Source organism: Hippocampus bargibanti, linkage group LG06 (genome assembly GCF_051943395.1).
Source record: "Hippocampus bargibanti isolate YZ-2025 linkage group LG06, ASM5194339v1, whole genome shotgun sequence".
Classification (NCBI taxonomy): domain Eukaryota; kingdom Metazoa; phylum Chordata; class Actinopteri; order Syngnathiformes; family Syngnathidae; genus Hippocampus; species Hippocampus bargibanti.
The window spans coordinates 3,290,509-3,318,443 of record NC_142739.1 but is presented as its reverse complement, the minus strand read 5'-3'; the positions used below and the strand labels follow the sequence as shown (position 1 = coordinate 3,318,443).

The following is a 27,935-nucleotide window of genomic DNA, read 5'->3' as shown; positions in this document are numbered from 1 at the left end:
ATTTTCCATCTCACCCTTGTGTACAGTGACGAGCACAAAGCTGTTTTTATCCCTCTCACTACTGAAAGGGAAGGAGCGCACCTCTCCCACCTGCAGCACAAACACAGAAGAGGTTAATGCAGAGCGCGCACTATATGAATGGCTTTTATGATGTTGTCATCTCGGCTCTCCAACACTGCTTTTTGCATCGCCTCATCTCAAACTCTCTCTCTCTCTCTCTCTCTCTCTCTCTCTCTCTCTCTCTCTCTCTCTCTCTCTCTCTCTCTCTCTCTCTCTCTCTCTCTCTCTCTCTCTCTCTCTCTCTCTCTCTCTCTCTCTCTCTCTCTCTCTCCATCCACCAACCCCATCCACCCATCCATATCAAATGTACTGCGATTGGCAGATATAATTCGTAAATATTCCTAAAAAATTAATGTTCAAAGTGTTTATTTCAACTCTCTGATGAAGGTTCCTCGCAAACTAAAAGGAACAAAGACCTTTTGGAAGCCCACTTCACTGCCACTTCAATGCAAGAGCAAGCACCAGAGGCACACAGGCTAACAATTAGCATCGGTCTAAATGCAAAACATGCAGCAGGTTACACATTCAGACAGAATATCTTATTTGCAACCATAGTATTGATTGCTGAACCGAGAAGCCAAGAAATGAGCTACATCTCTCAATATAATATACAGTATTTTCCGGTGTATAAGGCCACCCCCAATGGATGGTGTATTTTCAAACTTTTTCCATATATAAGGCGCACCTTCAATGAATGGAAAAAAAATCTCAAATAATATATAATTATATAAACATTTTCCAAATGCAGGTAACATCTGACTTACGACCGGGTTCCGTTCCGACAAAACGGTCGCAAGTCAAACGGTCGTAAATCGAAATACATTAAAAATGGCTGACGCGAGGTTTATACGACAGGATAGTATACAATGCCAATCTGTTGTTTTTAAGCAACATTTTCTATTGAATACTATTATATACCCAAATGTTGACAGTTCATTTATAAATCTTATAACTTTTAGTGTCATTTTAATCATTTTATATTTCGTATTATCGATTTTTATTACTGTGTCGGCGCACACGCTTTCTGCTGACCCAAATACACACGGCTTTCCACGCATGCGGGCTGTTGAAAAAACGCTCTCCCCGCTAACGGAGAAGTCAGAAGAGGTCGACCAACATACTTGCTCGGACTCAGGCGGACGCCGAAGCAAAAAAGTTCTGCTGGTTGCCCTCTCCCTGGCCGTACCTCGCGCTGACGTTCGGCCCGACCCAGTGGCCGTCTGCAACGCAAGACACGCCCAATTCGCCCCCTCGCCGCACAGCAGAACGAACTGTCTCAAAGAGGCGGCGGCACCGTCCGTGAACCCGACGCGGCGTTCGCGTCGCGGCGATCCCACCCGCTCGAGCGCAGACACCAACTGATGCCTCGGAGTCGGTGGACATCCCCCGCCTAATTGCTGTGCGAGTAAGATGCTGTCAGGCTGGAGAGAATTGTCGTACGCGTTTGTTAAGAAACAGTTATTTTGTATCCTCATTTTGTGCAATGCTGCTCCGGCAAATAAACATCCTACTTGTTCGATATTGTTACGTTCGGATTGACAGCTGGGGGCGGGGACGCGCCTCCCCGCTTCCACCACCTCCTTCATCAGGACACCGGGTATGAAAACGGGACGCTGTCAACTTGTATTTGTACTTTGCATTACCCTTGACTTTCTATATAATCGATGCTTGTGTTTTACCCGGTCCGAGCCCCCCCCCCCCCCTTACATCCCGTTAGTAGTATTATTTTTCGGGATTGTTCCTTTTCTGCACCAGTGCATCGTTGCTTTTCACCATTGGTATAGTATGCGGATCGGGTTTCCCTTTGCCCCCCCATTCGTCGTTTTTTGTATTCTTTATTTTTTATTATTTGCCTAGTCCTCTTTTTGAGACCAGCGCTTTGTGTTGTCTCTTAGTAAATCATCCTGCACGAACCTCTGTCTCTGTCGCATGCTTGGGGATCCATACATTCAACTTTGCTCCGACGAGTCGGTTACTCTCTGCCTCGTTCGGAACGTGACAGATCTAAACAAGAAGGACCATCTGGAGTCTTTATTCTACCAAATGCATTGCAAACATGCTGCGGAGTTCAACCAACAGCGTTGCGGCTGTAGCGGTGGCAGCCGTAGAAAAAAAAAGGTCTGGCGGCCGTGGTCGTAACTCGCGCCGGTCGTAAATCGGATGTTACCTGTATCAGGCACACAATCGTTGCAAGACCTGTTGTGGCTCAATATTACTTCCCATATAAGACACACCCGCGTATAAGCCACAGGGTCATCTTGTGAAGAAAATGAAGGCTTTTGGGTCCATCTCAATCACCAGAAAATACCGTAACCATATGTCTTGTATTGCCCCCACGTCCACAACCCGTGCACATCAAAATGAGCAGCAGCACAAGGTGCATTGCCAGATTGAATGAGAATGTGATCAAACCTGTTGATTTCTTTTTAAAATCAATGCCATAATGGCATGACTTAATGTTTTTGTAGAAAGCATTTCCTTTCATTTTAGTGGGAAAAACATATTTGTTAGAAGCTACGGGTCTGATCAGGGATGGAAATAAAGATGTCTCTCAAGGCAACACTGGACCTTCGATTTAAATCTGGCTGATCACGAGTACACCCAGAGATTCCTAAAACAGACAGAAGCACCTTTGCACCTTTTTTCTTGCATCCAAACTGCAAGTTCTAAGAGTTAAACACTATGGCAGATAACTGTTCACATCGCAGTTTAACATGTACCATTCTAGATGGTTGAAAAAATATTTAGATTTTTGACTTATCACTGATTTTTGACTCATCCCTTGCATAAAGGAACTCACAATTTCCTTTCAGCGATAATGAATTCATATGTTGATGATTCCTGATGAAATAAATAAAGCTGTCTTGATATGTTTCCTTTGGAAGAGAAGTCGGGCACACAACTTCCAAAATGCTTACACACTAAAACAGGGGCTTCAGTCAAGTGGAGGTGACTAATGATCAGTTCCAAGTATGAGTCAGTTTTGGACCAAAATCCTTTAGATGTCTGCTATACAGCCGAAACTGAAAAGGAATGTCATCTTTCAGCATGACAATGACCTCTAACATACAGGTACATCCAAATTAACACATTGCTTCACCAGAAGAGTTTTACGTGTTGGCCAAAAACAGCAAATATAGCCTTTGAGCCAGGATTCATCATGCGTCACCACCGATCACAAGTGTATCACATGCCGGGCACACATTGACACAGAGAGCTTTCAATTCGCCAAACATATTGTTTTCGACCGTAGGAAGAAGCCAGAGCAACGGGAGAGAACTTGGCTGAGCACAAGGAGGGAATGCTTTTACTGCACACCATGCCTTGAACTCTTGCTGCCATGCAACATGGCTAACTAACCATGCCTGCAATACACTATACCATTGCTGTTGAATTGCAAATACATTTTGCACACCTCAAGACCTTCCCATCATACTATCTCATCGTTGATTAGTTATACAGTTAAAAAGCAAATTTCAATCAGAGATGGCTTTGTGTGCCGAAATGTCATTTCTTTTCCTATGACAGGGTAGAAGACATACAGTAAAGTCTCGTTATATCGATATCGGTTATATCGATAGTACCGCTTATTACGATACTATTTCTATGAACGCAAGGAGAAAATTACATGCGCGCAGGATCGGATATATCGATAGTCCGGTTATATCGATATTTTTTCGGACTCCCGAGAATATCGATATAACGAGACTTTACTGTATTTTAATTTTTTTGTTTTTGTTTAACCTATTAAGAGTTGTACAGTATATATTTGACCAACCATTATAATTTATAGCTACCACATAGCTAAAAGAGTCCACCTCTTGCTGGACTCTGACATATTGTTGTCATTAATAGGGCCGGAAGAGTGGGCGCCGTTTTCAACTTTTTGTCAATTTTTGTGTTTGTTTTTTTGCATATTCTTCGCAAAAATTAATAGCATTTTGATGACCTCGACATGCACAAAATTTCTGCAATTCATCGCCCCTGGTAAGAAATTGCATATTTTAAAGTTGTCATAAACGATGAAAGCAGAATGCATCTGCCACACCACCACCTACAGAGGAACAAGTAAAAGTAAAATCGATTGGGTTGACCCACGCCGACGGAAATTGCCAGGTACAGAAAAGTTAATTTTAGTCTTTTTTTCTTTTCGGTTTTATGACACTGTTTCTACCAAATAGAATTTAATGAGTAATATTGGTGAGAGAGACATTTTAATCCTTTACCTTAAAAAAATAGAGGAAGCAAAATGACATTCTTAATCCAAATTTAGAGTAGTTCACATTATTCTGGCTCCATTTTAAATTACGGGGTGGAGAAAGGGGAAAATGGACTCACTGACAAAAATAGGATCTGTTTTTTTTTTCCAGTGATTTATTTATTTATTTACTTTTTAAATTTCTTTTTTTTTAATTCATGGTATCACTGAATTGTTTTGCCACTTAAGACCCATATTTCATTTTCAGAAAAATATATTATTTATACATGTGTACTTTATTGATAAAATTGCCGTTTTATGTGGAGAGCAGAGGTGGGCAATCGACGGCCCATGGTCCAGCTCTGGCCCACTAGTCTTTTTAATCCTGCCCGCCGAATGTTTGTACACGCTTGAAGTTCGATATAAATGATGGCATTCATTTGATTGGAACTGGTAATGAAAGACTTTTTAACGCCAGGTGGCACAGTGATTTGAAGTTGCAGAGCACAGGGAGAGATGTGGAGACAGTGGGAGAGAGATCGAGGAAGAAATCTTCGCTATCGCTAGTGGGAAAAACATATTTGTTAGAAGCTACGGGGAATGCCAAAGGGGAATTCCTGAACCTTGTAAAATAAATAAACTAAAATTAAAATAGATGCAATAAATGTTCTATTATTATATCACATTAACTCATTCACTGCCATTCCCAAACTTATTTGGTAATTGAAAATATGACGCGGAGCGCCATTCCCGAATTTGTTCGGGTTTTGTTTTTTCATGCTTGGGTGCCGATAAAGCGCTGGCCATGGCCCCTGGCAAAGCAAACTGGCAATGTTTTTTTTGGTATTGTATTTTATACAGCCACCCCCATTTCAAGCTCAAATAACTCCAGTCCCATAGAATTTAGGAATTAACTCTTTTTTTTTTCTGATAAAAGAAGAGTCTCCCCTGTTTCTTGCACTGCATTGAATGTTGATGTACAGTGAGACCTCAACGTACGAACTTAATTGGTTCCCAGACAGAGTGTGTAAGGCGAAAAGTGTGTATCTCAAAAAAATAATTCCCATAGGAAACCATTAAAATGGGAATAATCCGTTCCCGGGTTTCCATAAAATATACTTTTCAACTAAATAAGCCTTAAGACTACACACAACATACCTTATTCTATGTATAATAAATGTGCTATTGTGTTGTAATGAAAGAAATACACTGCATTGTATCATAAAGTCACTTGGCGTTGGAGGTTGAAGGTCAAAGGGAATTGCTGTTTGGAAAGAGAGGCGCATTACATGACGACTGTAATGAAAGAAATAAACTGCTGTAAAATAAAGTTTTATTTACCTTTTTGATGGTCGTTGATGGCTTATGGAAGGAGAGTCACCTTCCATAAGGACTGTTGGTAATTTAACCCCTGGTGCTGTTCGGTCGTGTGCTTCCGCCGAAGATCACTCCGCCAGCCGTGGTGGGTGTGTATTATGAAAATAGTGCTTATTATAAGGTTTAATTTTCTTAAATTTGACATTTGTAAGACAAAAAGTTTGTAAGTTGAGGTGTTTGTAAGTTGAGGTCTCACTGTAGTCCTAAAACTCAATATTCTGTGGGTCCTGGAATTCAAGTGAGAATGGACGCCCACGGTGGTGGCAACTCCCTCCCGATACGACGGAATAAGTGTGTACGCACCACTATTTTCTATCATTGTCTCCAAAATGGTGACATGCAAGCGACTCTTGATTGAAGTGAGTATAACTGGAATTGCGAAAGCTTTGAATTGACCACATTTTCCAGTTTATAAGGCCAAAAATATGCGAATCGAACCTCTGAAGACGGTGCACACTGATTTGCTGTGGCGACCCCTGATGGGAAAAGCCAAAAGGAGAAGAAGAATAAGATGTTCCGGTTTATAAGGCGTACCGGAGTATTAGGCGCACCCCCAATGAATGGTATTTTCAAACCATTTCCATATATAAGGCGCACTGGACTACAAGGCACACCTTCAATGAATGAAAAAAAGTTTTCCAAATATAATATAGAAATATATAAAAGTTTTGAGTTTGAATTTGTTGTTTTACTTGGAGCGACACCATTTGAGCAAAGCGAGTCTCAGCACTCGATCGTCCTCTGTTCTCTGCTGTGCGTGCGTCAGCGCGAACATGTATGCCTGTGCACGTCTTTTGGTTTCAACCAATCAACGCCACTGCAACAGACTTCACAGATCAAAAAAACTAGCAGAGACGCCACCACGTTCCACGCTCGAGGTCAGACAGACACATTTTTCTGCTAATTTGTATGTTTCCATTTTTGTCCATATTTTGGGTGCCATGTTGAGGCACTAGCTCTGGTAAGTCTTCCCAGCTGCCCTGGATTATACACGCTTTTCATTCATTCACTCATTCATTCATTCATTCACTCATTCGCTCATTCATTCGTTTCAGAACCGCTTTATCCTCATTAGGGATGCAGCGGGTACTCTAGCCTTTCACAGCTGTCTTTGGGTAGTAGGCCAGAGACACCCTGCATCGGTGGCCAGCCAATCGCAGGGCACACTGAAACGAACAGCCATTTCCACTCACATTCACACCTACAGACAATTTGGAGTGTTCAATCAGCCTTCCATGTATGTTTTTGGAATGTGGGAGGAATCCAGAGGACCCAAAGAAAGCCCACGCAGGCCTGAGGAGAACATGCACACTCCATACAAGGGAAGCCATAGCAGGAATTGAATTTGGTACCCGTTTGGGTCAAGCCGGGTGATGTGTCCACCAACAATGTTCTCTTTTTTTGCCTGTTGCTAATTTCCATGTTTTTCTCTTAATATCACCTCAGGGAAGGATCGAGTCTTCAACACTCCTCTTTGTGAGCAGGGGATTGTGGGATTTGGTATTGGTGTTGCTGTTGCAGGAGCCACGGCCATTGCTGAAATCCAGTTTGCAGACTATATATTTCCTGCATTTGACCAGGTAACTATTAAATGATGAATAAAGGAATTAAGGAAGGCATACATTCTGAGGACAACTCAACACGTTTCAAGATGATGATGGAAATCATGTGCAAAGATGAAAAAATGTGTCCTACTTGGTTGTTGAGAGATTTCCAGTCAATCATAGTGGCATCCCAGATTTGCATTAACATAAGGGCAGTTGAAGTGCAGCCCGTCTGAGTACACCTCACTTCACAAGCAAAAATCGACTCACAGGAGTATGCGCATGACATTGGCAGGTAAACTGCAAGGTCACCCTTTCCAGATAAAGTTTTCAGCCGTGCAAGTGAAGTGGCAAATTTTAGACTGTCTTCCTCCCGTATGAAACTTTTGCGGATCTTCACACCAATAGTTAAGTTACAGGGTGTTATGAATTGTTATGTTTAAAATCATATCATTACAATTTGTTCAACAAATTGATTTCCTCTATTGTTCCAAACTGGTGTAATATTCATTAAATTCTGTAATATCCAACACACTTGAAGGACAACCGACGTCCCCGGACAAGTTGTGTCCATAATTTGTAAAATGGCTTCAAATGACTTCTACTGAGCGTACTTTACAAAGATTCCACCGCATATAGCTATATTTTACGTTTTAAGACTCGCGCTGAAGCTATATTTTACGTTTTAAGACTCGCGCTGAATATTCCGGAAGTCTTGTTTTTGAGTTGGTGATGAGTCCTCACCTTATGTCACTGAAGGAACGCAGATCACCGAGAAAGGACATACCTTGCATCACCTCAATGCATTTTGCTGTACTTTGTTTGGTCTGAAAACTTCGTGTTGATGGCGAAAATAGAAGGAAAACACATAAATAACGCGATGGTTAATCATTGTGTGTTGCGCCAAGACTTCTACAGTGTATTTGATGTTCGCTGACAGAACTTCCCAGGAGACAATTTCCACGGAGCTTTGTCGCCATCTTCTGCCTTTTTTGTGTACTGTGAGTACTAAGGAGTTTGCCACTACATTTCTCTCCAGATGCATCAAAATGACCGGAATAAATTCTTAAATTGATTGCAAACATGTGTCCTTTTCTCTTCAGAACTATTTGAATCATATTCATAACTGGATGAGTAACAAGAAAGCATCTTTTCCGAATCTGAAGCCATTGTTTTTATTCTCGAGCAAGGCAAGACATCTTGGCGTGACGTCACGAACTGGGGGGGGGGGCGTTTTCTGAAAATGCCCAATTCGCAGCTCAATTTTTTGCAGATTTTAGACATTTTAAGTCATTTTTATTGGTGTTTTGCATTTGATTAAAAATATCAGCCTGCAGTTGTCCTTTAAGTGTAGAGCATTGCATTTGTCTACACGTGCTTCGATCAAATACAGTGGTACCTCGGTTCTCGAACGCCTCACAGTTCGAACAAAATATTCGAGATATTCTTGCTTCGTAGTTCGAACACCAATCAGTGTTCGAACGCCAATACGACGCGTGAGTGCGTACGCGAGGGTGGGGTGCTGAGCAGCGTACGGGTGTATCGCTCTCTCCGTGACCAACTGTTGTCGCTTGCAGACATGCTGCGTTTTGCTCTAGCGTTTAATATAGGTGTACGAAGAGTTTTAGCCCCTAATCATGCCTCCAAATAAAGTAAGTGCTGCTAAAAGTGACAAAGAAAAAGTAGTGCGTACAACTATTGCATTTAAGAAAGAAATAATCGCAAAATATGAAGGAGGTGTGCGAGTGTCTGATCTGGATAGGGAATACAGCATGGCGAAATCTACAATCAGTACGATATCAAAGAATAAGGAGGCTGTGAAATCTAGTGATGTGACTGTGGGAGTGAGCAAGTGTCATTGGATAGATATTTTAAGAGAAAATAACATCCTGTAGCCGAGTCATCCGTAGCTGTCACGTTCCGAGCGAGAGTGACAGCAGCTGACTCGTCGTAACGTAGTGGAATGTTTGGGATCCCAAAACAGACACGTACTAACCAAGCAGGATGTTTATTCACAAATAAAAGAAAACACAGCGAGTAAGAAGGCAGGGGGTGATCCGACCCGTTTACTATGCCAAAAAGCAAATGGCACACGAGGGTACAAAATTACGCAATCCCGGAAGATGACATAAATTTACGCAGGGGACGCAGGGAAAATACCTCGGACCTGATACACTCGCGCATCGAAGGAAGAGAGACGGTGGCGAGTTGAGTCAATCATCCGGCATTGGCGAGGTGATCGCGAACCGTATAAATGCCCCGTGTCCGTGATTACAGAATTGACAGCAGGTGGAGAACGGCCGGGAGAGGAAGCCCCCCCCCCCCTCTCCCCGCTGTCAACTCGCAAGTGACAGGAGCAAAGAGATGGTTTCGGTGTTCGAAAAAATCGCTTTTCGAACAGGGTCCTGGAACGAATTATGGTAGAGAACCGAGGTATCGCTGTACGTAGAAGCAACCAAAACTATACCATGCGTTAGATTAAATCTGTTACTTAACAAAGATTAATGGAACTAACATATCTGTCTCTTTACAGATTGTCAATGAAGCTGCAAAGTACCGGTACCGATCTGGCAACTTGTTTGATTGTGGCAACCTCACCATTCGAGCTCCCTGGGGATGTGTTGGTCATGGATCCCTCTACCATTCCCAAAGCCCAGAAGCTTTCTTTGCCCACTGCCCTGGCATAAAGGTGAGCCACACAGCAAGCAAACTGTTTTGAATTTGACAGACATGCTCTCTAAAATGCATCCATTTGACTGTGTATTGGTTTGTAAAACCTGTTTAATTATGTGTTTAGGTATAAGTAGGGCTGAAACATACTTGAGTAATCTGAGTTCTTCAAGTGTAAGATTGCTTTAACAATTTCACTGTCTTCAGTAACTTTTATTCAATTGTAAAGATTCAGGGATGCACTTTGAATGTTGCACAGCACATATTATGTATCTTACCCAGCAATGTAGGACCATTGCTGAATTTGTTGCTAGTTTATTGTCATGTTGACATTGGATGCTCATGACTATAATGTGGCTTTGCATAGGATGTTACATACATTTATGGATAGCTCTGTGGAGTGAGGAAGATGAAGAGAAAAACATGATCAAGATAACCGAGCAATAAAAAAATCTTCACTTGTAGAAAATGTGCTGTTCGCTTTTCAAAGTCAAAGTCAAAGTCAGCTTTATTGTCAAACGTTCTAATATGCATGACATACAGCACAAATGAAATTAATGTCCTCTCGGACCCAGCGTGCAAGACATGCAAGGCACTTATAACGTGGCTAAAAGACATACAATTGACAACAGACAATACTTGTAATTTCTGTATGTAAAGTGAGGTAGTGTCGTCTGGAAAGTGAGGCAGTGACGTATGTAAAGTGAGGTAGTGACATATGTAAAGTGAGAAAGTGATGTACATAAAGTGACGTAATGTCGTAATTGCAAAAACAAACAACAAGAAAGGGTTGAAGTGAGGTCTTGCAGAAAAAAAATGAGAAAGAACAAAAAAATAGAGTTCAGAATGATCGTACAGCATGTAGCGTGTACTTTTAGATGATGTATAAAATATCAAGGATCATTGGCACCTAATGTGCTTCAGTATAGTGGAGGTAACACTTCCAAAATGTCTTGTTATATCAGTTTGACCAAAACATATTTGCATCGGAAAGTCAGAAACTTTGAATCATGGCACTCTAAAATGTACTGTTTTTGAATCGGATTGCACCCCAAGTATCAAGTCTCAAGGTCACTTTACAGTCACAGGGTAAGTTTTTTTATGTGGGTGAGCAGCAGCAGCCACAATTGCCAGCGTTCACTCAACCCGGAATAACTCAAATAGATAACAAGTCTTTCTTAGTTTAGTATCCACACATCGTTTTTGTGTACATTTTTATAAACATAAAAAAAAGTCAGCAAGAGAAAAGCCTCACCCAGCCCGACCCGAACGCAATGATTGACATTTTGATCCAGAGAGAAAGACATGAGCCACACCGACGCGGAATTGACCGTTCACGGAGCGTCGTCTGGATTAGCTAGGACATCGATCGTGAAAGAGATTCCCGGAGCACATCACTGGAGCCACGTCAATGAATCACACGCCCTTTTCCCAATCACCTGCTCATCCGTATCACTCCCTGGGGCCTGCTTGCGAATAAATACTGCAGAACAAATTTGTTCCTCCTTGTCGTCCGGGCAGCGTTCCTAGCCCTAAGGAGCCTGTGGACTTCACCCATCAGTCATGGCTTCTGGTTGGCCCGGATGGTGACAGATCTGGTGACAGTCACCTCATCCATGCACTTCCTCATGTAGGAGGTAACAGAGTGTGTACTCTTGGAGGTCTGTGGTGTTGTTATAGGTGGCCGCTTGTCTGAACATGTTCCAGTCAGTGTTGGAGAAGCAGTCTTTGAGTGCCTCTGACGACCCATCAGGCCACACCCTTATCTGTTTCTTGACTGGTTTGACGACTTTGACAAGTGGCCTGCATGCGGGCATTAACATGATAGTGGAGTGGTCCGAAGCTCCTAGGTGGGGGAGGAGGTATGCTTTGTAGGCTCCTTTTTGTGTGGTGAAAATATTGTCCAGAATGCTGTTACCTCAAGTCGTAAATGTTAATGTGTCCATGGAGTTGTGGAAACACGCTTTTCGGGTTGGCATGTTTGAAATCGCCAGCCAGAATAAGTAAAGCATATTGGTTGGCTGTCTGTTGCTCGCTGATGTGCTGGTAGAGTTCATTTAATGCCGCGCTCCTGTTGTTAATTGAGCTCGGGGGGGATGTAAACTGATACCATCAGTATGGCACGAAATTCCCTCGGCAGGTAGAATGGCCGACATTTTATGACCATAAGCTCCATCAGTGGTGAGCAGTGTTTGCGTACCACCACAGCGTTGCGGCGCCAGGCATCACTGATGTAAACACAGTCCCCCGCCACGAGTCTTCTCCCCCTCCACTAGCTTCTGCCGGAAGCTAGTTAGCTGGGCTAGCTGGATGGCACTGTCCAGTATGCTGTCGTTCAGCCATGTTTCCACAAACACAAGGGCACAACACTCACCCACGGTCTTGGAAGTTGAGCGGAGAAGTCTGATGTAGTCCATTTTATTGTCCTGCGAGCGTACGTTAGCCAGCGTGATGGTAGGAATGGTCGGCCGATAGGGGCTAGCCGCGAGCCTAGTGGGGATACCTCCACGCTTCCCCCTCTTCTGTTTCCTCATACAGCGCTCGTGGCGCCTCCACTCTGGGTTGGGTGCAGGAGTGGGCGTCGGTGGAGGAGTGGGGTTCAACTTCTCATTGTTTACCTCTCATGTTTTTGTACATTGTCTACAATTTCAGAGATTGATAAATGTTTCTCTTTGCCAGGGAAAAGGGCTCCAGACTACCTTTGTAGCACAGTAGCACCAACCCTAACTTTTAGGGCAGCAGAGGTTGTTCTCCATTGTTCATTCTTCTGTGAGGATCATATAAGTGTGTTATTTCACAACAGCCAAAGGACTATTGTTTACAGTATACGGTTATATCCACTTTGAGTAACCAACGCCGAGATCAGAAAACATGTTGTTCCCAACAAAGGTCACGCTGATAAATATTAATCTTTGTGCATATATTAAGACCAGCCAGCTTCATGTGAAGGTTAGCAACCCACTGATTTCAACCCACGCTGTTGATTAGCTTTAGTCAGTGTAGTTTAGTTGTTGCTTTGACCTAAAATGCTGTTCCCACTATCAATGCCAGAAGGAAACACAGATTCATGGTTTTGCCTGATTCAATCATTGGTCCATGATTTTCCTGCCTCAAAGGACAACCGACGTCTCCGGACAAGTTGTGTCCATAATTTGTAAAATGGCTTCAAATGACTTGTACTGAGCCTATTTTAAGTATATATACTAAGTATATAGCTAATTAATATAAAAAGTATATAAAGTATCGTATATATATAGCTATCTTTTACGTTTTAAGATTCGCACTGAATATTCAGGAAGTCTTGTTTTTGAGTTGATGACGAGTCCGTACGTGACATCACGAAAGCAACGCCCCTCACCGAAAAAAAGACGCATTGTAGCGGTCCTTCCATCACGTCAATGTATTTTGCTGTACTTGTTTGGTCTGGGGACCTCGCGTTGCACCCAAAAGCCGCCAGAAGAGGGCATCCAAGCTCCATATAAGGAATTTATCAGCCTGTGGAAACGGAGGTGGCCACAGGAGGTCGCCATTTTGTGTCTCTTTTTCGGTGAGAAATTTCCCCTCAATGTTGCCTCATAATGGCATGGAATAAATTCATCGATTGCAAACATGTATGCTTTCCTCTTCAGAACTATTTGAATCATATTCATAATTGGACGAGTAACAAGAAAGCATATTCTCCGAATCTGAAGCCATTGTTTTGATTCTCCAGCAAGGCAAGACGTCTTGGCGTGACGTCACGAACTGGGGCGGGACATTCTGAAAAAGCCCAATTCGCAGCTCAATTTTTTGCAGGTTTTCGACACTTCAAGTCATTTTTATTGGTGTTTTGCATTTGAATAAAAATATCATACTGCTTGTTTTGGGTATTTTAGATGCTATAAAACGTTTTTCTGATGTCAGTTAAGAAACAAAGAAGTGACGTCGGTTATCCTTTAAATTGTCACTCATGTCTGAAAATAGTCTGACTGAATCAGAACGTTTTAAGAATTTATCTTGACTGTCAATTAACATCGTTATGGAAGTGACAATATCACCATTATAAATTTCTCCACTGCGAGACGAATAAAGGTACATCCAATCCAATAACATTAAAATAATAGAAACAATATTTTCTAATTTGCGTGCAGCAGAAAACACAGCTGCTTTTGCTTTAAACTGGGACGTTTTATTGAATTATAAAATTACTTGAATTAAAAAGTTTCAGTTTTAAACCACCAACCCCCACCCCCAGATGAAGCATTGACTTCAGCAAAACATTAAACTGCACTAACTTTTCTTGACAACAGTGGGTCTTCAAAAGCGCTAAATATGTATTTTGTTTTTCTACTTTCATTCCTTTCATCACTTTGCTGCTGTGAAATGTAAATTTCTCCACTGTGAGACTAATAAAGGCAAATCCAATCCAATCCAAATATAGCAAGCCAATGACATTGTCAACACCATGCTCATGTATACACATTGACTGGATGACAAATATATAGTGTATGGTTGCACTGCAGTCTGAATGTGGTTCAATATGTACTAAAAGAAGGTTACAAGGTGAATTTCACCATTGACTCAAAATTAAAGCATTTCTTGTTCTGCACTTTCACCACGATAAGGTCTCGAATGAAAACAAAAGCTATTGTAATTTTAGATTTCATCCAATCATCCATCCATTTCCTCATCTACTTTTCCTCATGAGTGTCATGCTGGAGTCGAGCTTGGCTGTCTTTGGGCAGGAGGCGGGTGACACCTTGAACTGGTTGACAGCCAATCACAGGGAACACACAGACCAACCATACAAGCTCTCACTCATATCCAAGGACAATTTAGATTACGCCTAACCTACCACGCATGTTTTCAGAATGTGGCAGGAAACAAGAGTACCCGGAGAAAACACGCAAGCAAGGTTGGAACTGGAATTGAACCCTACACCTCCACCATGGGAGGCTGACATGCTGACCGGTTGATTACCAGGCCACTTTGTACTATACATTTCAAACACAAATTATATTAAGAAGAAGCCTAGAGGCTGCCAAAAACGTATAAACAAGCGAATCGTCATAAAACGAGTTTAACAGGTGACACTGGACTATAATTTATGGTTGTAAGATCAACGTTTGGCTATATTAACAGGATGACAATTGCAGAATTACTCTTTGTATTACTGTTTGTGTTAAACATGGATTTAACCCAATGCAATCTATGTGTGCAGGTTGTAGTACCTCGTAGCCCAGTGCAGGCCAAGGGGCTGCTTCTGTCCTGCATTGCTGATAAGAATCCCTGCATTTTCTTTGAACCCAAGATCCTTTACAGAGCGGCAGGTAAGTTGGATTGTGGGGAAAGCTTATGTACCGTGTCTCATTTATTAAACACAGCAGTTATTCATCTTTATAAATTCATCACATGGTAAATTATAGGTAATAGTTAATTAACAGTGTTAGATCCATGCCGCCATTTGAGTACTTTGCACATGAGTGTCACAAAAAATACAGTGCCTTGCAAAAGTATTCGGCCCCCTTGAACCCTGGAACCTTTCGCCACATTTCAGGCTTCAAACATAAATATATAAAATGTTAATTTTTTTGTCAAGAATCAACAACAAGTGGGACACAATCGTGAAGTGGAACAAAATGTATTGGATAATTGAAACTTTTTTAACAAATAAAAAACTGAAAAGTTGGCCGTGCAATATTATTCGGCCCCCTTGCTGTAATACTTTGTAGCGCCACCTTTTACTCCAATTACAGCTGCAAGTCACTTGGGGCACCTGCGTACAAAGCACATGGTAATCTTTTGAAGAAAATGAAGGCTTTTGTGTGCGCCTTAAATGTGTTTATGCAGCATTCTCGTCATTTGCCCCTTGGGCTATTAGGTGTTCCGATAGTTTTACGTAAATGAATTGCTTAGAAAAAGTGTTCACCAGTTGAGCAATCGACGGAATAAGTGTGTACGCACCACTATTTTCTATCATTGTCTCCAAAATGGTGACATGCAAGCGACTCTTGATTGAAGTGAGTATAACTGGAATTGCGAAAGCTTTGAATTGACCACATTTTCCAGTTTATAAGGCCAAACATATGCGAATCGAACCTCTGAAGACGGTGCACACTGATTTGCTGTGGCGACCCCTGATGGGAAAAGCCAAAAAGAGAAGAAGAATAAGATGTTCCGGTTTATAAGGCGTACCGGAGTATTAGGCGCACCCCCAATGAATGGTATTTTCAAACCATTTCCATATACAAGGCGCACTGGACTACAAGGCACACCTTCAATGAATGAAAAAAAGTTTTCCAAATATAATATAGAAATATATAAAAGTTTTGAGTTTGAATTTGTTGTTTTACTTGGAGCGACACCATTTGAGCAAAGAGAGTCTCAGCACTCGATCGTCCTCGGTTCTCTGCTGTGCGTGCGTCAGCGCGAACATGTATGCCTGTGCACGTCTTTTGGTTTCAACCAATCAACGCCAATGCAACAGACTTCACAGATCAAAAAAACTAGCAGAGACGCCACCACGTTCCACGCTCGAGGTCAGACAGACACATTTTTCTGCTAATTTGTATGTTTCCATTTTTGTCCATATTTTGGGAGCCATGTTGAGGCACTAGCTCTGGTAAGTCTTCCCAGCTGCCCTGGATTATACACGCTTTTCATTCATTCACTCATTCATTCATTCATTCATTCATTCAGTCATTCACTCATTCATTCGTTTCAGAACCGCTTTATCCTCATTAGGGATGCAGCGGGTACTCTAGCATTTCACCCTGCATCGGTGGCCAGCCAATCGCAGGGCACACTGAAACGAACAGCCATTTCCACTCACATTCACACCTACGGACAATTTGGAGTGTTCAATCAGCCTTCCATGCATGTTTTTGGAATGTGGGAGGAATCCAGAGGACCCAAAGAAAGCCCACGCAGGCCTGAGGAGAACATGCACACTCCATACAAGGGAAGCCATAGCAGGAATTGAATTTGGTACCCGTTTGGGTCAAGCCGAGTGATGTGTCTGTTGCTAATTTCCATGTTTTTCTCTTAATATCACCTCAGGGAAGGATCGAGTCTTCAACACTCCTCTTTGTGAGCAGGGGATTGTGGGATTTGGTATTGGTGTTGCTGTTGCAGGAGCCACGGCCATTGCTGAAATCCAGTTTGCAGACTATATATTTCCTGCATTTGACCAGGTAACTATTAAATGATGAATAAAGGAATTAAGGAAGGCATACATTCTGAGGACAACTCAACACGTTTCAAGATGATGATGGAAATCATGTGCAAAGATGAAAAAATGTGTCCTACTTGGTTGTTGAGAGATTTCCAGTCAATCATAGTGGCATCCCAGATTTGCATTAACATAAGGGCAGTTGAAGTGCAGCCCGTCTGAGTACACCTCACTTCACAAGCAAAAATCGACTCACAGGAGTATGCGCATGACATTGGCAGGTAAACTGCAAGGTCACCCTTTCCAGATAAAGTTTTCAGCCGTGCAAGTGAAGTGGCAAATTTTAGACTGTCTTCCTCCCGTATGAAACTTTTGCGGATCTTCACACCAATAGTTAAGTTACAGGGTGTTATGAATTGTTATGTTTAAAATCATATCATTACAATTTGTTCAACAAATTGATTTCCTCTATTGTTCCAAACTGGTGTAATATTCATTAAATTCTGTAATATCCAACACACTTGAAGGACAACCGACGTCCCCGGACAAGTTGTGTCCATAATTTGTAAAATGGCTTCAAATGACTTCTACTGAGCGTACTTTACAAAGATTCCACCGCATATAGCTATATTTTACGTTTTAAGACTCGCGCTGAATATTCCGGAAGTCTTGTTTTTGAGTTGGTGATGAGTCCTCACCTTATGTCACTGAAGGAACGCAGATCACCGAGAAAGGACATACCTTGCATCACCTCAATGCATTTTGCTGTACTTTGTTTGGTCTGAAAACTTCGTGTTGATGGCGAAAATAGAAGGAAAACACATAAATAACGCGATGGTTAATCATTGTGTGTTGCGCCAAGACTTCTACAGTGTATTTGATGTTCGCTGACAGAACTTCCCAGGAGACAATTTCCACGGAGCTTTGTCGCCATCTTCTGCCTTTTTTGTGTACTGTGAGTACTAAGGAGTTTGCCACTACATTTCTCTCCAGATGCATCAAAATGACCGGAATAAATTCTTAAATTGATTGCAAACATGTGTCCTTTTCTCTTCAGAACTATTTGAATCATAGTCATAACTGGATGAGTAACAAGAAAGCATCTTTTCCGAATCTGAAGCCATTGTTTTTATTCTCGAGCAAGGCAAGACATCTTGGCGTGACGTCACGAACTGGGGGGGGGGGGGGGGCGCTTTCTGAAAATGCCCAATTCGCAGCTCAATTTTTTGCAGATTTTGGACATTTTAAGTCATTTTTATTGGTGTTTTGCATTTGATTAAAAATATCAGCCTGCGGTTGTCCTTTAAGTGTAGAGCATTGCATTTGTCAACACGTGCTTCGATCAAATACAGTGGTACCTCGGTTCTCGAACGCCTCACAGTTCGAACAAATCGGAGTTCGAACAAAATATTCGAGATATTCTTGCTTCGTAGTTCGAACACCAATCAATACGACGCGTGAGTGCGTACGCGAGGGTGGGGTGCTGAGCAGCGTACGGGTGTATCGCTCTCTCCGTGACCAACTGTTGTCGCTTGCAGACATGCTGCGTTTTGCTCTAGCGTTTAATATAGGTGTACGAAGAGTTTTAGCCCCTAATCATGTCTCCAAAGAAAGTAAGTGCTACAACTATTGCATTTAAGAAAGAAATAATCGCAAAATATGAAGGAGGTGTGCGAGTGTCTGATCTGGATAGGGAATACAGCATGGCGAAATCTACAATCAGTACGATATCAAAGAATAAGGAGGCTGTGAAATCTAGGGATGTGACTGTGGGAGTGAGCAAGTGTCATTGGATAGATATTTTAAGAGAAAAGAACATCCTGTAGCCGAGTCATCCGTAGCTGTCACGTTCCGAGCGAGAGTGACGGCAGCTGACTCGTCGTAACGTAGTGGAATGTTTGGGATCCCAAAACAGACACGTACTAACCAAGCAGGATGTTTATTCACAAATAAAAGAAAACACAGCGAGTAAGAAGGCAGGGGGTGATCCGACCCGCTTCCTATGCCAAAAAGCAAATGGCACACGAGGGTGCAAAATTACGCAATCCCGGAAGATGACATAAATTTACGCAGGGGACGCAGGGAAAATACCTCGGACCTGATACACTCGCTCATCGAAGGAAGAGAGACGGTGGCGAGTTGAGTCAATCATCCGGCATTGGCGAGGTGATCGCGAACCGTATAAATGCCCCGTGTCCGTGATTACAGAATTGACAGCAGGTGGAGAACGGCCGGGAGAGGAAGCCCCCCCCCCCCTCTCCCCGCTGTCAACTCGCAAGTGACAGGAGCAAAGAGATGGTTTCGGTGTTCGAAAAAAATCGCTTTTCGAACAGGGTCCTGGAACGAATTATGGTAGAGAACCGAGGTATCGCTGTACGTAGAAGCAACCAAAACTATACCATGCGTTGGATTAAATCTGTTACTTAACAAAGATTAATGGAACTAACATATCTGTCTCTTTACAGATTGTCAATGAAGCTGCAAAGTACCGGTACCGATCTGGCAACTTGTTTGATTGTGGCAACCTCACCATTCGAGCTCCCTGGGGATGTGTTGGTCATGGATCCCTCTACCATTCCCAAAGCCCAGAAGCTTTCTTTGCCCACTGCCCTGGCATAAAGGTGAGCCACACAGCAAGCAAACTGTTTTGAATTTGACAGACATGCTCTCTAAAATGCATCCATTTGACTGTGTATTGGTTTGTAAAACCTGTTTAATTATGTGTTTAGGTATAAGTAGGGCTGAAACATACTTGAGTAATCTGAGTTCTTCAAGTGTAAGATTGCTTTAACAATTTCACTGTCTTCAGTAACTTTTATTCAATTGTAAAGATTCAGGGATGCACTTTGAATGTTGCACAGCACATATTATGTATCTTACCCAGCAATGTAGGACCATTGCTGAATTTGTTGCTAGTTTATTGTCATGTTGACATTGGATGCTCATGACTATAATGTGGCTTTGCATAGGATGTTACATACATTTATGGATAGCTCTGTGGAGTGAGGAAGATGAAGAGAAAAACATGATCAAGATAACCGAGCAATAAAAAAATCTTCACTTGTAGAAAATGTGCTGTTCGCTTTTCAAAGTCAAAGTCAAAGTCAGCTTTATTGTCAAACGTTCTAATATGCATGACATACAGCACAAATGAAATTAATGTCCTCTCGGACCCAGCGTGCAAGACATGCAAGGCACTTATAACGTGGCTAAAAGACATACAATTGACAACAGACAATACTTGTAATTTCTGTATGTAAAGTGAGGTAGTGTCGTCTGGAAAGTGAGGCAGTGACGTATGTAAAGTGAGGTAGTGACATATGTAAAGTGAGAAAGTGATGTACATAAAGTGACGTAATGTCGTAATTGCAAAAACAAACAACAAGAAAGGGTTGAAGTGAGGTCTTGCAGAAAAAAAATGAGAAAGAACAAAAAAATAGAGTTCAGAATGATCGTACAGCATGTAGCGTGTACTTTTAGATGATGTATAAAATATCAAGGATCATTGGCACCTAATGTGCTTCAGTATAGTGGAGGTAACACTTCCAAAATGTCTTGTTATATCAGTTTGACCAAAACATATTTGCATCGGAAAGTCAGAAACTTTGAATCATGGCACTCTAAAATGTACTGTTTTTGAATCGGATTGCACCCCAAGTATCAAGTCTCAAGGTCACTTTACAGTCACAGGGTAAGTTTTTTTATGTGGGTGAGCAGCAGCAGCCACAATTGCCAGCGTTCACTCAACCCGGAATAACTCAAATAGATAACAAGTCTTTCTTAGTTTAGTATCCACACATCGTTTTTGTGTACATTTTTATAAACATAAAAAAAAGTCAGCAAGAGAAAAGCCTCACCCAGCCCGACCCGAACGCAATGATTGACATTTTGATCCAGAGAGAAAGACATGAGCCACACCGACGCGGAATTGACCGTTCACGGAGCGTCGTCTGGATTAGCTAGGACATCGATCGTGAAAGAGATTCCCGGAGCACATCACTGGAGCCACGTCAATGAATCACACGCCCTTTTCCCAATCACCTGCTCATCCGTATCACTCCCTGGGGCCTGCTTGCGAATAAATACTGCAGAACAAATTTGTTCCTCCTTGTCGTCCGGGCAGCGTTCCTAGCCCTAAGGAGCCTGTGGACTTCACCCATCAGTCATGGCTTCTGGTTGGCCCGGATGGTGACAGATCTGGTGACAGTCACCTCATCCATGCACTTCCTCATGTAGGAGGTAACAGAGTGTGTACTCTTGGAGGTCTGTGGTGTTGTTATAGGTGGCCGCTTGTCTGAACATGTTCCAGTCAGTGTTGGAGAAGCAGTCTTTGAGTGCCTCTGACGACCCATCAGGCCACACCCTTATCTGTTTCTTGACTGGTTTGACGACTTTGACAAGTGGCCTGCATGCGGGCATTAACATGATAGTGGAGTGGTCCGAAGCTCCTAGGTGGGGGAGGAGGTATGCTTTGTAGGCTCCTTTTTGTGTGGTGAAAATATTGTCCAGAATGCTGTTACCTCAAGTCGTAAATGTTAATGTGTCCATGGAGTTGTGGAAACACGCTTTTCGGGTTGGCATGTTTGAAATCGCCAGCCAGAATAAGTAAAGCATATTGGTTGGCTGTCTGTTGCTCGCTGATGTGCTGGTAGAGTTCATTTAATGCCGCGCTCCTGTTGTTAATTGAGCTCGGGGGGGATGTAAACTGATACCATCAGTATGGCACGAAATTCCCTCGGCAGGTAGAATGGCCGACATTTTATGACCATAAGCTCCATCAGTGGTGAGCAGTGTTTGCGTACCACCACAGCGTTGCGGCGCCAGGCATCACTGATGTAAACACAGTCCCCCGCCACGAGTCTTCTCCCCCTCCACTAGCTTCTGCCCGGAAGCTAGTTAGCTGGGCTAGCTGGATGGCACTGTCCAGTATGCTGTCGTTCAGCCATGTTTCCACAAACACAAGGGCACAACACTCACCCACGGTCTTGGAAGTTGAGCGGAGAAGTCTGATGTAGTCCATTTTATTGTCCTGCGAGCGTACGTTAGCCAGCGTGATGGTAGGAATGGTCGGCCGATAGGGGCTAGCCGCGAGCCTAGTGGGGATACCTCCACGCTTCCCCCTCTTCTGTTTCCTCATACAGCGCTCGTGGCGCCTCCACTCTGGGTTGGGTGCAGGAGTGGGCGTCGGTGGAGGAGTGGGGTTCAACTTCTCATTGTTTACCTCTCATGTTTTTGTACATTGTCTACAATTTCAGAGATTGATAAATGTTTCTCTTTGCCAGGGAAAAGGGCTCCAGACTACCTTTGTAGCACAGTAGCACCAACCCTAACTTTTAGGGCAGCAGAGGTTGTTCTCCATTGTTCATTCTTCTGTGAGGATCATATAAGTGTGTTATTTCACAACAGCCAAAGGACTATTGTTTACAGTATACGGTTATATCCACTTTGAGTAACCAACGCCGAGATCAGAAAACATGTTGTTCCCAACAAAGGTCACGCTGATAAATATTAATCTTTGTGCATATATTAAGACCAGCCAGCTTCATGTGAAGGTTAGCAACCCACTGATTTCAACCCACGCTGTTGATTAGCTTTAGTCAGTGTAGTTTAGTTGTTGCTTTGACCTAAAATGCTGTTCCCACTATCAATGCCAGAAGGAAACACAGATTCATGGTTTTGCCTGATTCAATCATTGGTCCATGATTTTCCTGCCTCAAAGGACAACCGACGTCTCCGGACAAGTTGTGTCCATAATTTGTAAAATGGCTTCAAATGACTTGTACTGAGCCTATTTTAAGTATATATACTAAGTATATAGCTAATTAATATAAAAAGTATATAAAGTATCGTATATATATAGCTATCTTTTACGTTTTAAGATTCGCACTGAATATTCAGGAAGTCTTGTTTTTGAGTTGATGACGAGTCCGTACGTGACATCACGAAAGCAACGCCCCTCACCGAAAAAAAGACGCATTGTAGCGGTCCTTCCATCACGTCAATGTATTTTGCTGTACTTGTTTGGTCTGGGGACCTCGCGTTGCACCCAAAAGCCGCCAGAAGAGGGCATCCAAGCTCCATATAAGGAATTTATCAGCCTGTGGAAACGGAGGTGGCCACAGGAGGTCGCCATTTTGTGTCTCTTTTTCGGTGAGAAATTTCCCCTCAATGTTGCCTCATAATGGCATGGAATAAATTCATCGATTGCAAACATGTATGCTTTCCTCTTCAGAACTATTTGAATCATATTCATAATTGGACGAGTAACAAGAAAGCATATTCTCCGAATCTGAAGCCATTGTTTTGATTCTCCAGCAAGGCAAGACGTCTTGGCGTGACGTCACGAACTGGGGCGGGACATTCTGAAAAAGCCCAATTCGCAGCTCAATTTTTTGCAGGTTTTCGACACTTCAAGTCATTTTTATTGGTGTTTTGCATTTGAATAAAAATATCATACTGCTTGTTTTGGGTATTTTAGATGCTATAAAACGTTTTTCTGATGTCAGTTAAGAAACAAAGAAGTGACGTCGGTTATCCTTTAAATTGTCACTCATGTCTGAAAATAGTCTGACTGAATCAGAACGTTTTAAGAATTTATCTTGACTGTCAATTAACATCGTTATGGAAGTGACAATATCACCATTATAAATTTCTCCACTGCGAGACGAATAAAGGTACATCCAATCCAATAACATTAAAATAATAGAAACAATATTTTCTAATTTGCGTGCAGCAGAAAACACAGCTGCTTTTGCTTTAAACTGGGACGTTTTATTGAATTATAAAATTACTTGAATTAAAAAGTTTCAGTTTTAAACCACCAACCCCCACCCCCAGATGAAGCATTGACTTCAGCAAAACATTAAACTGCACTAACTTTTCTTGACAACAGTGGGTCTTCAAAAGCGCTAAATATGTATTTTGTTTTTCTACTTTCATTCCTTTCATCACTTTGCTGCTGTGAAATGTAAATTTCTCCACTGTGAGACTAATAAAGGCAAATCCAATCCAATCCAAATATAGCAAGCCAATGACATTGTCAACACCATGCTCATGTATACACATTGACTGGATGACAAATATATAGTGTATGGTTGCACTGCAGTCTGAATGTGGTTCAATATGTACTAAAAGAAGGTTACAAGGTGAATTTCACCATTGACTCAAAATTAAAGCATTTCTTGTTCTGCACTTTCACCACGATAAGGTCTCGAATGAAAACAAAAGCTATTGTAATTTTAGATTTCATCCAATCATCCATCCATTTCCTCATCTACTTTTCCTCATGAGTGTCATGCTGGAGTCGAGCTTGGCTGTCTTTGGGCAGGAGGCGGGTGACACCTTGAACTGGTTGACAGCCAATCACAGGGAACACACAGACCAACCATACAAGCTCTCACTCATATCCAAGGACAATTTAGATTACGCCTAACCTACCACGCATGTTTTCAGAATGTGGCAGGAAACAAGAGTACCCGGAGAAAACACGCAAGCAAGGTTGGAACTGGAATTGAACCCTACACCTCCACCATGGGAGGCTGACATGCTGACCGGTTGATTACCAGGCCACTTTGTACTATACATTTCAAACACAAATTATATTAAGAAGAAGCCTAGAGGCTGCCAAAAACGTATAAACAAGCGAATCGTCATAAAACGAGTTTAACAGGTGACACTGGACTATAATTTATGGTTGTAAGATCAACGTTTGGCTATATTAACAGGATGACAATTGCAGAATTACTCTTTGTATTACTGTTTGTGTTAAACATGGATTTAACCCAATGCAATCTATGTGTGCAGGTTGTAGTACCTCGTAGCCCAGTGCAGGCCAAGGGGCTGCTTCTGTCCTGCATTGCTGATAAGAATCCCTGCATTTTCTTTGAACCCAAGATCCTTTACAGAGCGGCAGGTAAGTTGGATTGTGGGGAAAGCTTATGTACCGTGTCTCATTTATTAAACACAGCAGTTATTCATCTTTATAAATTCATCACATGGTAAATTATAGGTAATAGTTAATTAACAGTGTTAGATCCATGCCGCCATTTGAGTACTTTGCACATGAGTGTCACAAAAAATACAGTGCCTTGCAAAAGTATTCGGCCCCCTTGAACCCTGGAACCTTTCGCCACATTTCAGGCTTCAAACATAAATATATAAAATGTTAATTTTTTTGTCAAGAATCAACAACAAGTGGGACACAATCGTGAAGTGGAACAAAATGTATTGGATAATTGAAACTTTTTTAACAAATAAAAAACTGAAAAGTTGGCCGTGCAATATTATTCGGCCCCCTTGCTGTAATACTTTGTAGCGCCACCTTTTACTCCAATTACAGCTGCAAGTCACTTGGGGCACCTGCGTACAAAGCACATGGTAATCTTTTGAAGAAAATGAAGGCTTTTGTGTGCGCCTTAAATGTGTTTATGCAGCATTCTCGTCATTTGCCCCTTGGGCTATTAGGTGTTCCGATAGTTTTACGTAAATGAATTGCTTAGAAAAAGTGTTCACCAGTTGAGCAATCGCTCACGATGCTTTAGAAAGTTTTGAAGAATTGTTAAAAGCCGTCAAAAGCAACTATCCTTATATCAGTTATTTACAAAACACTGGGCAAAAACTACTTATGAGACAGAACATTTACTAAAAATGGCAAAAAAACAATGGGAACTCATCATTTTTAATCTTTGCTCTTTTTCCCAACTATAATTAATAATCTAATTGTAACCTGTTTTTGTTAAATATTTGTATGCTTGAGGAAACATTTCTGTCTAAATCGAGGATGGGGAGTTGGTATGAATTAGGGCATTTACATAGAAAATGCATCACTGCTTACGAAATTTACTCATGAAGAAATTTCTTCAAGAAACAATTGATTTTAAAAATAGGGGCCCCACTCTATTTGCATGATGTTCTAGGGTAAATGTTGTTAATCGACTCTATGTACTATGAATGTTTGTCCCGTGAAAGCTTTCCAGTACTTTTTCATATGCAGTGCTGAGTTGAACTCTTTTTGGTTTAAAGCGACATGAAAATGAGTCCTCTCCTCGGTATCTAAACCAAGTTATTTTTCTGCAGCATGAATCAATGTATATTTGGCAAATTTTAGTCCTCAAACTGTAAGTTGCGATCAGTGTTTGAAATAACGTCTGCCCGGAGGCTCGGGGCGTTCAACTTTTACGTCGGGCGTACAACTTTCAAAACGTCTCGGCCCGGGTGGCTGACAACTTCAATAAATAAAAGAGTTTGTTTTCAAATCAAACATTTGTTTTATTCAATAAAACAAAAGCTACAAGCAAATTGCTACAATCCACGTGGATTCCTCTTTCTAAGCGCCTTTCAAAACTCAAGTACACTTTACAGTCACGGTATAGTCCGTATGCATCTGTATACAGTCACGGTATAGTCAGTATGCAAATTGCCAAACGAACGTTTGTTTGGCAATTTGCATACTCGGCAGGGCAGCCAATCAGAAGCCGGTTTCATGCTTCGGACTATACCGTGACTGTAAAGTGTACTTGAAAGTTTTGAAAGGCTTCAACTGTCACCCGATGCATGATGTACAGTATGGGTTCTCTCTGAGTACTAAAGTTTCACCGATAAAATAAATATATTTGAAGAATTCTCCAATGGTTAACAGTAGAGCTGAGGGAAAAAAAGGCAGCCAATTCGTTTGTGTAGTCACAAAATAGCATATCTTGAAACTGTTGAATAACTGTTGTTGTTGAATAATTTAATATTTGGTGTACTAAGAACATGTTCAGCCACTTTTTTCATGTACATTAACCAAATAATTAACATCATATTATGTGTTATTTTATTTTTTGTTTTGATTTCAAGATGGCGCAGCGAAAGTGGCTGCCTTATAGCAGCTCCTATATTTTGTTCTTCTATTTCTTCTTTATCCTTTCCTGTTCTTTTCATTACTTTGCTGCTGTGAATTGTGAATTTCTCTGCTGTGAGACTAATACATTTAATCTAATCGAATATATTTCTAGTCTCCTTCACGCCCCTGATATAATTGATTTGTGCTTGAAACGTTAAGTACAGCAAGGCACAGCAACTCACTCTGTCTTCATGTTGTCATTTGTTATTTAGTGTTTTTTTTTTTTTTTTTTAACTTCAAGATGGCGCCGCGAGAGTGGCTGCCTTTCCGGCATCTCCTATATTTTGTTTTTCTACTTCTTTCTTTCCTTTCCTCTTACTTACATAACTTTGCTGCTGTGAAATGTAAATTTCTCCACTGCGAGACGAATAAAGGTACATCCAATCCAAGGGTACTATTTGAGGCGTGTGATTTACACATCTGATTTACTCCTTCATAAAAGCTAAACTGCTGGAGGGACAACATTGCATTTTGCAGTACATTACAATGTATACAAAGCGGTTTACAAGTAAGTTTTATGACCAGTTTGGATATCTTTGCAGGTATAGAATGCATCTGATTGACTTTTTGTATTTGCAGTGGAGCAAGTTCCCACAGAAGCCTTCACTATTCCTCTTTCACAGGCTGAGGTTGTGGAGGAAGGAAGTGATGTCACATTGGTTGCCTGGGGTACACAGGTATGTGATCCTGCATCATTGACAACATCTTCATGGGTGCACTAATTAGTTTTGTTACCATCTATCTTTGGAACCCCAGGCACATGCAGTAGGAACAACAATATGTGACGCTCAAAGTCAGTGGATTATTTTTAAGTACATTACGGATCTCCTGTTTCACAGCAGGGTTTCTTAGCTGGCATGCTTAGACTATATCTGCAAACACCTCAGAACCAAGGCTGTGCGTTTCTCTCCCTCTATGAAAGGCACATGTCTGCAGCACTCTTTCCATTGTTGATGATCTTTTCATCAGTGAGCTTTGATTTCTGTGCTTTGTATCACAGAGCCTGTCACAGGAGCCAGATTCAGTCTTATTGTTCCCAGCTATTTTATCTGA

The 27,935-nt window shown here is 41.8% G+C and overlaps 1 protein-coding gene across 1 annotated transcript in view; it reads left to right on the top strand.

Annotated features, from left to right (window-relative positions):
- Positions 1 to 27,935, top strand: part of bckdhb (branched chain keto acid dehydrogenase E1 subunit beta) — a 55,079-nt gene that overhangs the window by 6,215 nt on the left and 20,929 nt on the right. Inside the window, exons 4-7 of the mRNA XM_088999187.1 lie at positions 7,082 to 7,215; positions 9,713 to 9,868; positions 15,050 to 15,158; positions 27,462 to 27,559. Coding sequence (XP_088855313.1) covers positions 7,082 to 7,215; positions 9,713 to 9,868; positions 15,050 to 15,158; positions 27,462 to 27,559 — 497 coding nt within the window. The remainder of the gene's footprint in view (positions 1 to 7,081; positions 7,216 to 9,712; positions 9,869 to 15,049; positions 15,159 to 27,461; positions 27,560 to 27,935) is intronic.